We start from the raw sequence: 12,413 nt of genomic DNA on the forward strand, positions 1-12,413 counted from the left end.
TGTGCTATGTTGGGATATATTTTTCCATCTATATTTTAAAGCAATCTGGGTTTTTTTTTAAATATTGTTTTTATAAGGATTGTATAAGTAGATTTTTCTTTGAAGATCATGGTTACTTCCTCCCAGTTTTTATTAAAAAAAGGAAGGGGTCTGAATCTGGGATCCCAGAAGGTGATAATTTAAATTTTACTAGATCAGGACCACTCTATATTTATTCTAGAACCTTAGGGAATCCTTTAAAAAATTATTTATGTTCCCCCTCTTAAAGAATATTCAGACAGTGTATTGTACAAAGCAATATACTAAACCTTTCTAGCTTCATCTCATCTCATAAATTCTGAAATGACAATAAAGTTCTCTGCCAGCCTCCATGATTTGAGTTTATTTTTATTTATTTATTTTTTATCATTGATCAAGAAATTTTTTTTGATGAGAGGCAGGTAGCAAATCATTGGTGGGCAGATAGTATTTGTTGATTTAAAAAATTCGCTACCTCTTTGTGTTTTAGTTGCTAGCTTTCAGCTGTAACTGATTGCATTGCTTACAGCGTTATTTTGTTTTTTAGTTTGGGTGGTCACTGGGGTTGACCTTTTTCTTTCTCTCTCTTGTTTCCAGTATTGTTTTGTCAGTAACATCCAAGGCCACCAGTGAAAGCAGAAGGAGGACTGGTGATTGTGTACTCAAGTCGGGAGATGTATTAGAGAGAGAGAGAGAGTTGGAAAATGAGATTTTTGTAAAAAAGACACAGGACTATACATTCCAGTGATTTGCATCACTCCCAGCTAGAAAGAGTTTAAAGCAATTTGGGATTTTTTTTTTTAACGAATATATATTTTTCATAATCTTTTTTTTTTTTTTTTAAAGATCGTAGTTGCTTCCTTTATCTTGTTGTTCTTGCTGAATGACTTAAAATGGTAACTGAGACAATGCATTTTCAGCCTTCTATTGCTGCAAGATGATACGATTCAATCAAAGCCTGGTGAAAAGATTATATAAAGAAGCACTAAAAAATCCAAAGTCAAGTTAAGAAATCTCAAGAGAGGGATCCTCACATTCACTTGTGCCTGAATATTATCTGTAGTGTCTGTGTTGAGATTTTAATTTTATAATTGCCTGAAAATACTTTTTCCCCCTTCCCATAGGAATGGAAGATGTCACATGTGATAGAACCGAATTCTTGAGCAATTACCTGACTAATGTGGATGATATTACTTTAGTGCCAGGAACTCTAGGAAGAATTCGACCCAAATTTAACAATCATGCTAAATGTAAGTTGACTCTTAAAACACTAAGTTGTTAGAATGGTAATATAGTGGAATGAGAAGGGGCTTGTTCTCTGAAGCTGGACTACTTGAGGGAAAGCCTGGCTTTGCTATTTCTTAGCCGAGTGAACTTGTATAAGTCATTGAAACTCAAAACCTCAGTTTTTTTGTTTTTGTTTTTAATCTGAGAAAAAAAAAAGTGGTGATAACAAACAACTAGCTCATAGGGTTGTTGTGAAAATAAATCTATGGGTATCACTTAGAATAGTTCCTGGCCCCTAGTAGCATTATATAAATATTTGCTCTTGTTTTTATCATGTGGAAAATACACTTAATTTGAGGCATGTGTATAACCATAAACTTCTGTTTACAAGAGAAGAACTTTCCAACCAGAGGTTCAGGCTTACTCTTTAGCTGAAGCGAGGGCATCCATAACAGGGTTGGCAGAACTGCCCTCATCGCCTGGAGCTTCCTGGGAGCCTGGATGAAGGGGATCTCTTCACCTTACGGAAAGCGATTGACAGAACCCAGCAGGAGAAGCTATGAGGCCCTTGAAAAGTGGCAGCTGTTCTGAAAGATTAGAAATAAAATAAACAGGAATAGTCTTATCGCTTCTGTTTTACACATTGGGGTTATGATAGTCACCGAGGAGAACTTTGATTTATAGGCTAAGATGATTTAGATGTTGCCCAACCACCTAGCTTTGGAGAAGTCTGTAGTGTTATTAGAGACATGCTGCATTTTGGAAAGAAAAAAAAATCCTGTAGCATTTTTAGCCTTGGGGATAAGAAACCACTGGCACCAAGCAGAAAGCTTTGGAAAATTAAAGTTTTTCCCAAACGATGTTCCTGAGTCAACACAAACGGGAAGCGTTCCAAGGTCAGCTCCAGGCAGCGCTGAGAAATAAACAAAGTGTGGGTGTCTCTGCCCTCTCTTCTCCGCACCTTCTCGGTCCTCTGTGCCCTCTCTTCTCTGCTCGTCTGAGATAGGCTGGCCCTCGCCAGAGTGACCTGCGGGTACCTCTTGATTTAGTATTTGCTTTCTAGGGCTTATGCAAGAGAGGTTTTGTCTAAAGATATTCAAGACATCTCTAAAAGTAATAGGAAGGTTATTTGGGGGGGAGGGGAAGAAAAACTGTCCTGGGGCCAGTGAAATGGTAACTACCCATAATTAAACATTTTGTATCTTAAAAAACACGTCCATCCACTTTGTGAGAGACCACAGAGCAAGCTGGGTAAGAGCACAGACACAGTGGCGGGCTGTCTGGATTCGAGTCTGGGTTCGAGTCTCTGCCGATTGCCTCACTCTGTGACCTTGGGCAAGCTTCCTCAGCAGTGAGCCTTAGTCTCCTCACCTGTAACATGGGAAGGGAAAATGAGAGATTCTCCACTTCTCACTTAGATTAGTGCTGAGCACGTAGTCAAAGCAAAATAAATGGTAGTTACAATGATGATGTTTTCAGCCAGATATATACAGGTCTTACTGAATCCTTCCAATGGCCCTGTGTGACAGGTACTATCATCTCCACTTACAAACAGTAATAATCAAGGCTCAAAGAGAGAAGCAGTAATCGGCTAGGGGGCAGCAGTTAATGACTGGCGGGGCTGGGATTCAAACCCAGATGCTTCATGATCCTTAACCGCTACCCTGTCCTGGGGCGTCTTTCACTCTCAGGGAGCCGGTAGCATGAGAACTGAGTATTTCAGGACTGAAGCCTCGGTGTCCCACACATGGGCTCAAGCTTTTGTTGTTTCCTAGAAGTTCTCTGGGATTTGTCTGAGATAATGATAATTTTTCTTCATTATTAAAGAATATGCACTCACTCTGTTTGGTCCCTTTGAGGACTGTGGTTTATGAGGTCACCGAGTGTAGAGGTTGAAAGCATGGCTTGCCAACAGGGTCCCAGTTGGCACGTCCCCCCCACCTTCTAAATGCTCACGGGCTTGGTGAAGACCCCCCAGCAGAGCTGTCGTGAGTGACCAGGGAGGCAGCGCCTGCAATGCTCTTACAGAGAGACTGCGCGGGAAATGCATCCGATCTGGGTCAATGATTATGGCTACTATTGTTACTTATCTCCTTGCCTTTGAAAGATGCAACTGAATTTTAAGCCCAATTTAAGTAGAAGGGAATCTACATTTATCTTCAAATTTCATAGCTTTAGAACTAAGATTCTGAACATTGTCTTGAAGAACATGTATATATGCGGCCAGGCAAGCTCACTAGTGTATTTGCAGCAGCGTCCATGAGCTCTTGTCTGTTCACTAGCATGCTGATTGCGTGCTGATGATGCCCGGGCATCAGGAAATGACGGGCATGAGCTGCTCCGCGGGGGTTCACCGACCACGCCCTCCAGCCTGTCCGAATATCTTCCGAACGCTGCTTTCCTTCTCTGCTGATTCTGTAATGACATGCTGAAGCAAAGTTTTGGAAAACAAAACAAAATTCAACCAACCTACAATCTCCTCTTTCTCCCCACTCCCCCACGCCCAAAAGGGGACCTTCAGATAATATAATCCTGTCCACAGTTTACACACAGCTATTATTTGCATAGTTTTGCTTTTAGCTAGCTCAGGATATTGACAAAATATCCTTTATTTGCTGGTAGTGAAAAGGAGGTCCGTGTGTGTGTGTGTGTGTGTGTGTGTGTGTGTGTGTGTGTGTGTGTGTGTGTGTGTGTGTGTGTGTGTGTGTGTGTGTGTGTGAGACGGAGAAGGGGCAGCCACTTGTGTCATTAGACCTGTGATATTACTGAGGAAACCAAACTCCCTTTAGAAAAAATAACTCAATGGATTAGAAGATCCATCTTAAAAGTGAACGGTCACTTGTTTCAAGGATCTACAGCTACATAGGGAGTTACATTCAAAGCCCCAAATGCCTCAATATAGTTCCTGATGTTTAATTTAAAGTAAACTCAGTCCAGGCTCCAGAGGGGACCCTTGGGGAGGATTTTTTTTAACTTTTTATTTTATATTGGGGTATAGCTGATTAACAATGTTGTGATAGTTTCAAGTGAACAGCAAAGAGACTCAGCCATACATAGACTTGTGTCCCTTCTCCCCCAAACTCCCCTCCATCCAGGCTGCCACGTAGCACTGAGCAGGGCCCCCCGTGCTCACAGTAGAGCCTTGTTGGCCGTCCACTTTACATACAGCTGTGCGTATGTGTCCATTGCAAGCTTCCGATACATACAGCTGTGCGTATGTGTCCATTGCAAGCTTCCGAACGGCCCCTTCCCTGCAGCCTCCCCCCGGCAATCACAAGTTTGTTCTCTAAGTCTGTGAGTCGGCTGGGAGAATTTAAAAAAGCCATTTACCCAGCAGCATCCTGGTGCTCTGAAAGGAGGAATTCCCTTTCAGAAAGTTGGCCCAGACTTAGCAGGGACATTTACCATCGGAATTTCTACTTATTTTGATGTGTTTCACTTACTGAACTATTAAATACCCACACAGAGTTTTGCATGTACTTGAAACAAAATCTAAATAGCTCTTCCAGAAGAAAAAGAAAAGAATTGAGTCTCTTGCTGCAAAAATGGTTTCTCTCGGTGATTCTCGTCAACTCTTCTGAACTCTCTCTCCTTCTCTCTTTGAACAGATGACCCTAAAGTCATTATTGCTAATCTCACGGTAAGTGCTGCGTGTCCCGGGCCGCTGCCTTTGGAGTCACTTCCACACACTCACCTCCTGTGCTTACCACCCTGTAGGGTGAGAGGAGCCTTTTCCTCACCACCCCGCCATCCAATGTGTTTATTTCCCTAAGAGCTTTCAGAAATCCTGGCCCATGGACAATAGCGGGCTCCCTAATGGTCTTGGCAATGATCCAGAATGGGAATATTTGATCATGCCATTAGGGCTGAGAAACCTTCATCCTTGATTAAATAGACCCTTGCACTTTCTGAACCAGGGCTGCATACCGCCCCGTTGTTTCCCCATCCAGAGTAGAGAGTTTAAAAGTGTCTGAGGAGGTGGTCTCATGAACCTCACTGCTCCCTTCTCTCTGCCCGCCCCCCGCCCCACCTCTGGACTTAGAGTATTTGAGAAAAGCCTTGGGGTTTGAGCTGCTCTGGATGATAGTCCCACGAGTCAGGGACGTATCTTAAAAACTTCTAACTCTCCTCTCTGATACCCTTCCATGTCTTCTTCAATGTTACCTAATCCCCTTTGAATCTGTTTGATTCCTGCTTTTACTATTTGATGGGGGGAGGGTCACAAATTCCATTTACTCACTAACTAGCCTTTCCTTTGACTTAAAACTTCCTTCAGCTTTCTGGAGAGAATGTCTTGGGCTTTTCCAGAAGACTCTCCATGTAAAATTCAATATCCATTTATATTTCAGTGTAAAAAACCAGACCAGCACTTTAAGCCTTACATGAAACAGCACCTTCCTAAACGTTTGCACTACGCCAACAACAGAAGAATTGAAGACGTCCATTTACTGGTGGAGCGCAGATGGCACGTTGCAAGGTACCTCGGGGACAGATTGTCCCTGCTTCTCACCTTCATAACCATCCCCTCGGCTCTGAGGGCTTCCCTGGAGGCTCAGACTATAAAGAATCCTCCTGCAGTACGGGAGACCTGGGTTTGATCCCTGGGTCAGAAGATCCCCTGGAGGAGGGAAAGGCTACCCACTCCAGGATTCTTGCCTGGAGAATCCCATGGACAGAGGAGCCTGGGGGCTACAGTACATGGGGTCACAAAGAGTCAGACAGGACTGAGCGACTAACTCTCCACTCTATGCAGCTTCTGTAAGGCAGCTGCAGCGCTTTAAGGTCATTAGCCATCATAAAAAGAAATTTCATGACTTCCCTGGTGACCCAGTGGTTAAAAAAGCCACGCTTCCATTGCAGGGGCATGTATGTTTTGATGAATAAAACTTGGGAGTTCAGTAGAAGTTAAGTAAAAGTTGAGCATATTAGCGTAGACCAAAGCCAGCCGTTTTAATTAGCAGCAAATCTTCTCAATTTAACTTGAGTTGTTGAGTTATTATACGCACATATCTTACTATCCCAAGCTGAAAGTACTTTTCCCAAGATCAAGGACTCAAACGTTTAATTTCTTTGTTTTTCCCCAAGCGCTTTACTTCAGTGCCGTGTACCTGTACGTACTTAGGAAATATTTGTCTTAATAAACATGTAAGTGTTTTGGAAAACTGCTACATGACTCTGAGCAAAAGGCATCTTCCTGTCACAACAAGGAAGTTCCAATGCTTTTGATGTCTCGAGAGCGAGGTTTCCGTTTCCTGTTTCTAAATAGAGCTACTGCCTAGGTAAGGCTTGGCTTCTGTTAAGCTATGCCACCGTTACATGTGCTAAGCTTACCATTCGGTTATCCTTTCTAATGGTTCAGTTCAGTCGCTCAGTCGTGTCTGACTCTTTGTGACCCCATGAATCGCAGCACGCCAGGCCTCCCTGTCCATCACCAACTCCCGGAGTTTACCGAAACCCATGTCCATTGAGTCGGTGATGCCATCCAGCCATCTCATCCTCTGTCGTCCCCTTCTCCTGCCACCTTCAATCCTTCCCAGCATCAGGGTCTTTTCCAATGAGTCAGCTCTTCGCATGAGCTGGCCAAAGTATTGGAGTTTCAGCTTCAACATCAGTCCTTCCAATGAACACCCAGGACTGATCTCCTTTAGGATGGACTGGTTGGATCTCCTTGCAGTCCAAGAGTATTACCAGATAAATTTGTTGACAGGGAAATTTGTTTGCAAATATTTTTATGGAATACAGATCTCCATTCATTGATTAAACATCACACATTTTAAAAGCGCCAACTGTGTGTGTGCTTAGCACGGAGCCTAGTGATGGACATATAGAAGTGAGCCAGACAGACCTGGTCCCAGAGTAGAGAATCTTTCCGTCCTGGAGACAGTGGAGCTCGTAAGCAGATAGTTGAAAGTTTGTGGCAACTTTGCATCGAGAAAGTCTATTGGTGCCATTTTTCCAACAACGCTATTTTTAAATTAAGGTATGTGCAATGTTTTTTTAAACATAATGCTACTGCATACTTAATATAGTATAGTGTAAATATAACTTTTGTATGCACTGGGAAACCGAAAGCTGTGTGACTCCTTTATCTCAATATTCTCTTAATTGGGGGTCTGTAACAGAGCGTGCAGTACCTACAGGGTGCGTCTATACCTGTGACCAGTGCTTTGCTCAGTGCAACCGTGAGATAGGAGGAGGGCGCCAGACTTTAGGTCCCAATCTGTCCTAGGCTGACCGCCAAAGCCAAAGCACTGAGGGCAAAAACACAGCATCATCTTTCATCACCCTGGGAACGATGCATGAAAAGGGAGAGGAATACGCTTTATCAGTAAAATCCACTTCTTAGAGATCTTTCTGTGCATTGGACTTTTTTTTTATCAGAGCGATTTTATGAGAAGTCCTGATTGATTGTACAATCGTTTCACTCTAGGAAACCTTTGGAGGTTTATAAGAAACCATCAGGAAAATGTTTTTTCCAGGGAGACCATGGATTTGATAACAAGGTCAACAGTATGCAGGTATGCTCACAGAACTATGAAGAATCAAACTGTGTTTTAGAGGTTCTGAAAAAGGATGGGAATGGTGGTGTGAGTGAAGCTTGCAAAGCATTCATAACTCGCGGGAGGGTTGCTCCTGGATATTAGCAATGCCTAATTGTTTTTGTTTGCTTTCTTTTCTTTTGGAAGACTGTTTTTGTAGGTTATGGCCCAACATTTAAGTACAAGACCAAAGTACCTCCATTTGAAAACATTGAACTTTACAACGTTATGTGCGGTAAGTCACTTATTTCATCAAAACCAAGAAAACAATCTGGAGTTAACATATGAACTCCTTTCAATGTCGGAGAAAGAAATGAGGTGTCTGTTTTCTGGGATCACCTCATCTTTTCATAAAAAATGCTGTAATTTGCCCATTGGTTCAAGGGACAGAATATCATCCCCCTTCTAAGGCTTCTTTGTCTTCCTTCAACAGTTGACTAATGGGGAGTTTTCATAGTGTTGCTGTTGGCAGCCTCCGGCTGATCGAACATAGCATTACAGTCTGACACCACGGGTCGCAGGCCGGGTGAAGCGGGAGTTCGGCATAGAACCTCCCCCCGCCTCCATCTCTCCCATCGCAGCCCAGAGCACAGCTTGCCAGCTTGCCTCCTGGCCAGCTATTTATGTGCTCCTAATTATTTTTCTTCCTGGAGTCTCTCGTTGCTGGATGAGGACAGCTTTTCCCATTTAGTAAGGGAGTGCCAGTCTGGCGGTTAGAGGGGGAGTCTGCAGGTCAGGTCTCCTGGGTTCCCTTCCCCTCTGGGCTGCTGGCGCTCCCCGGCCCTGCCTCTCAGCTCAGGCCAGTCACTGTGTGCTTGCTTGGCAATCTTCTCACTTGCTCTGAAATCAGCCTGTTCATTTCACAGCGGCCCTTCAGGGCACACAGCCAGAGCCTCCTCTTGTCCCCGTACTTCTGTGGAGTGCATGAGAGGGCAAGCTCGAGGTTATTTATTGATCATAAGTCCCACTTCAAAACTTGGGATAAAAAGTCTCACAGAGAAGCAGAAAGGCAACGATCCTGATGCTGATGGTCCTTGGGTTGTAACTATCGCAGACATAAAGGTAGCGAAGTGAGGCCCTATTTACTCACTCTTTCTTTTTGGGAATGTCTCTCTTGATATCAGGCAATGAAGATGCTATTTTAGAAAGTTGTTGCCAAGACCTGGTCAGGCAAGGATGATTTAGGAACTAAGAAGGGAGCCTACCATCTAAATTTGGTTGTATCCAATTCTGATTTGTGTTCCAAGTTTTCCGTCCCTTGGAAGGTGAAAGGTTTTGACTCTCCTCCTATCTCATCAAAAATACTTACAAAGTACCTGTCCCTTTTCTTTCTTCTCATCAGATCTCCTGGGATTGAAGCCAGCTCCAAATAACGGGACCCATGGGAGTTTGAACCATCTCCTGCGTACTAACACCTTCAGACCGACTATGCCAGAGGAAGTCACCAGACCCAATTACCCAGGGATTATGTACCTTCAGTCTGATTTTGACCTGGGCTGTACCTGTGATGATAAGGTAGAGCCAAAGGTAGAAGCAATCTTTTTTGTTTATCATGGAAGAACCTGTTGGGTGTAGAGCAGTGCTATCTGATTGAACTTTCTCTGATGATATGCATGGTCTATCTGCACCATCCAAAATAGTAGTTACTAGCTACATAGCTTTCGAGCACTTGGAACTAAACTTTTAATTTTATTTAGTGGCTTGTGGCCACCATAGTGGACAGCACAGGCGTAGATAATGAAGAGCAAAAAGTAAAATTCATAATACTATTCTGTGGAGTCTCAATTCCTAACCAAACATTTTTCTTTTTTTCAACCTGGATCACATGTCTATCAGTCATGGTCCCAATAGGAAACAGATGGCCCATGCAGAAGGAGTTTTTCAAGAAGGTTTAAAGGGATTGTTTCAATCGCATTTAATGAGAAGACGATTTACAAAGCTGGCAGGGTAGAGGGAAATCGAGGAGGATGGTAGAGGCGCCTGGGGCTCACAGGGTACCAATCTGGATCTCAGCAATAAGGGGGAGGAGCAGTGGCCAGCACATGGGGAAAGAGCCTGTGGGAGGGACTGAAACTGGGTTGATGGGGGCAGTGAATGCACTGCAGCCTGGTAGAGAGGAAGGCGGGGTGGAAACGCGTCCTCGCCACCCCCGCTGGTGCCTCTCGCTCCTGGAGTCCAGCCAGAGGGCAAGCTTGCTCTCTGATCCGTCCCTAGACATCAGCCTCCCAGGCACAGGGCAGGGGAGGGAAGCGGGCAACAGGGTGCGGGTGGGCGTGCAAATAGGCGCTACCCCGCACAGCGAATTCGGACAGTTATTGAAACAAGCAGACTACATGTGTTCAGTAATGACTTTTTTCTCGTATGTAAAAATCAATTGTATTTGTAAATATAGCAACAGACAATTGGATAATGAAATTTAAAAACATTTATAACAGCGTTAAAAATATAAACTATCTAGGAATACTGAAAACTATAAAAGAGTATTGAGAGAAATTAAAGAAGACCTAAATAAATGAACCGATACTCATCATGCATTGAAGGACTCAATACTGATGGCAGTTCTCCTTAAATTAATCTATAGATTCAAAGCAATCTCATTCAAAATCCCAGTGGATACTTTTCAGCTTTTTCTTTTGTACTGGAGTATAACTGATAATGATTTGCTTATTGAACTTTATATTGACCAATGACCTTTAAAGTTGCCAATCAGTGCTCCTGACAGCAAGATACCACCAGTGTCCGCACACTGAGCTGATCGTGTTCCAACACAAAGCAAAGCGATCCGCAATGTTTGCATGTGCGGTTTTATTGCAGTCAAATACGTGATCTTTTCACTGGGCCTCAGAAAAATGGAAAATAGTTTTCTTATTGGTCTTTCCCCCTCCCTCTACCATTGTCTACCTTCTAGGATTCCTTGGGGCCTGAGAGCTGCAGTTTGGGAGGCCCACCGTGGGAGGAAGTTTGCTTCCCTTCCGTCCACCCATACCTTATTTTTTTATATATGAGCTCATTATCTTTTTAAGTTTTCTTTTTTTTTTTAACGTGGACCATTTTTAAAGTCTTTGTTGAATTTGTTTCAGTATTGCTTCTGTTTTATGTTTTGGTTTTTTGGCCTCAAGGCATATAGGATCCTAACTCCCCGACCAGGAGTTGAACCCTCAACCCCTGCATTAGAAGGCGAAGTCTTAACCACTGTACTGCCAGGGGAGTCCTCATCCCCTCTAATGCCCCCTACTTTAGCTCCTGATGAGAACTAGCAGCCCTAATTTAAGTAGGTAATTCTAAGACTTCAGCTGGAGGAGTTGAGTTGCCCAAGTCAACAGGAAGTGGTCTTTGAAGTGAATCCCAGTTATATTTTTAGAGGCGTCTATTAGATCTTGTTTTCTGAATTACCTTTCCTCTGAGAAACAGGAAATATTTTGGTTCTTTTATCTTAAACTGTTTTGGAGGGATTCTAGATCATCTTTATTTTCTCAATGGTTTTCTCCAAAAGACTACTTTTCTTTAAAAAAAAAAATACAGACATACAAAAAAGATATAAAAATTAGTAAAATGAATACTTCAATACAGACATCATGAGAAAGAAAACATTAAAGATGGAATGCAAGCCCCACGTGACACCCCCTACCCCAATGCCACTTCCTTCCTACCTCAAAGCTAACTAATATCCTGTGCTGTGCTTAGTTGCTCAGTCGTGTCCGACTCTTTGTGACCACATGGGCTGCAGCCCGCCAGCCTCCTCTGTCCACGGGGATTTTCCAGGCAAGAACACTGGAGTGGGTTGCCATGCCCTCCTCCAGGGGATCTTCCCAACCCAGGGATCGAACCCAGATCTCCTGCACTGCAGGCGGATTCTTTACCATCTGAGCCCCAGGGAAGCCCAATATCCTGAATACAGTTCATATAATTGCCATGCTGTGCTGTGCTCATGGACTGTGTCCAACATTTTGAGACCTTATGGGCTGTTACCCGACAGGATCCTCTCTCCAAGGGATTTGCCAGGCAAGAATACTGGAGTGGGTTGTCATTTCCTACTCCAGGAGATCTTCCTGACCCAGGGATCCAACTCAAGTCCCCTGCATTAGTAGGTGGATTCTTCACCACCGAGCCACCGAGGAAGCCCTAATTGTCATGGAGGCCTCTGTACTTTCACTCCATACATAGGTATCTCAAATAATATATCAAGATACCTTAAGCATAGTTCCCTAAAATAACCTATAGTATAGTTTTGAATGTTTTATTTTTTATTAAAAAAATGGTTTTTTGGCTGCTCCTTGAAGCATTCTGGATCCAATTCCCACACCAGGGATTGAACTGTCAGCCCCTACACTGGAAGTGTGGAGTCTTACCCGCTGGACTGCCAGGGAAGTCCTCTGGGTGTTTTATATTTTTTATGTAAATGCTGTTATACCATATATATCCTGCATTTATTTGTTAATCACTGTATTTTTAAGATTTTTTTACAAATTAATACATGAAGTTTTATCTCATTCATTTTTATTGCTGATATCAATAGTTATTATAATGCTTAATTGTACAACTACCGCATCATGATTTTATTCATTTTGCTACTTGAGGATGTTTGGTAATTTCCAACTGTTAGTGCCTCCAAACAATGCTGCTGTAGAC

The 12,413-nt window shown here is 43.1% G+C and overlaps 1 protein-coding gene across 38 annotated transcripts in view; it reads left to right on the forward strand.

Moving 5' to 3' along the window:
• The window catches only part of ENPP2 (ectonucleotide pyrophosphatase/phosphodiesterase 2), a 132,413-nt gene that overhangs the window by 92,510 nt on the left and 27,490 nt on the right, over positions 1-12,413 (forward strand). For 23 of the 38 annotated variants that reach the window (XM_081504848.1, XM_081504856.1, XM_081504844.1 and 20 more), the window contains 6 exons: positions 1,143-1,268; positions 4,854-4,885; positions 5,595-5,722; positions 7,676-7,763; positions 7,932-8,019; positions 9,127-9,311. In XM_081504848.1, coding sequence (XP_081360974.1) covers positions 1,143-1,268; positions 4,854-4,885; positions 5,595-5,722; positions 7,676-7,763; positions 7,932-8,019; positions 9,127-9,311 — 647 coding nt within the window. The remainder of the gene's footprint in view (positions 1-1,142; positions 1,269-4,853; positions 4,886-5,594; positions 5,723-7,675; positions 7,764-7,931; positions 8,020-9,126; positions 9,312-12,413) is intronic. The other 15 variants (XM_081504850.1, XM_081504858.1, XM_081504880.1 and 12 more) reach the window with 1 other exon arrangement.

This window comes from Giraffa tippelskirchi, chromosome 6 (genome assembly GCF_054371585.1).
Source record: "Giraffa tippelskirchi isolate mGirTip1 chromosome 6, T2T-mGirTip1v1.2.pri, whole genome shotgun sequence".
NCBI classification, from domain to species: Eukaryota; Metazoa; Chordata; class Mammalia; order Artiodactyla; family Giraffidae; genus Giraffa; species Giraffa tippelskirchi.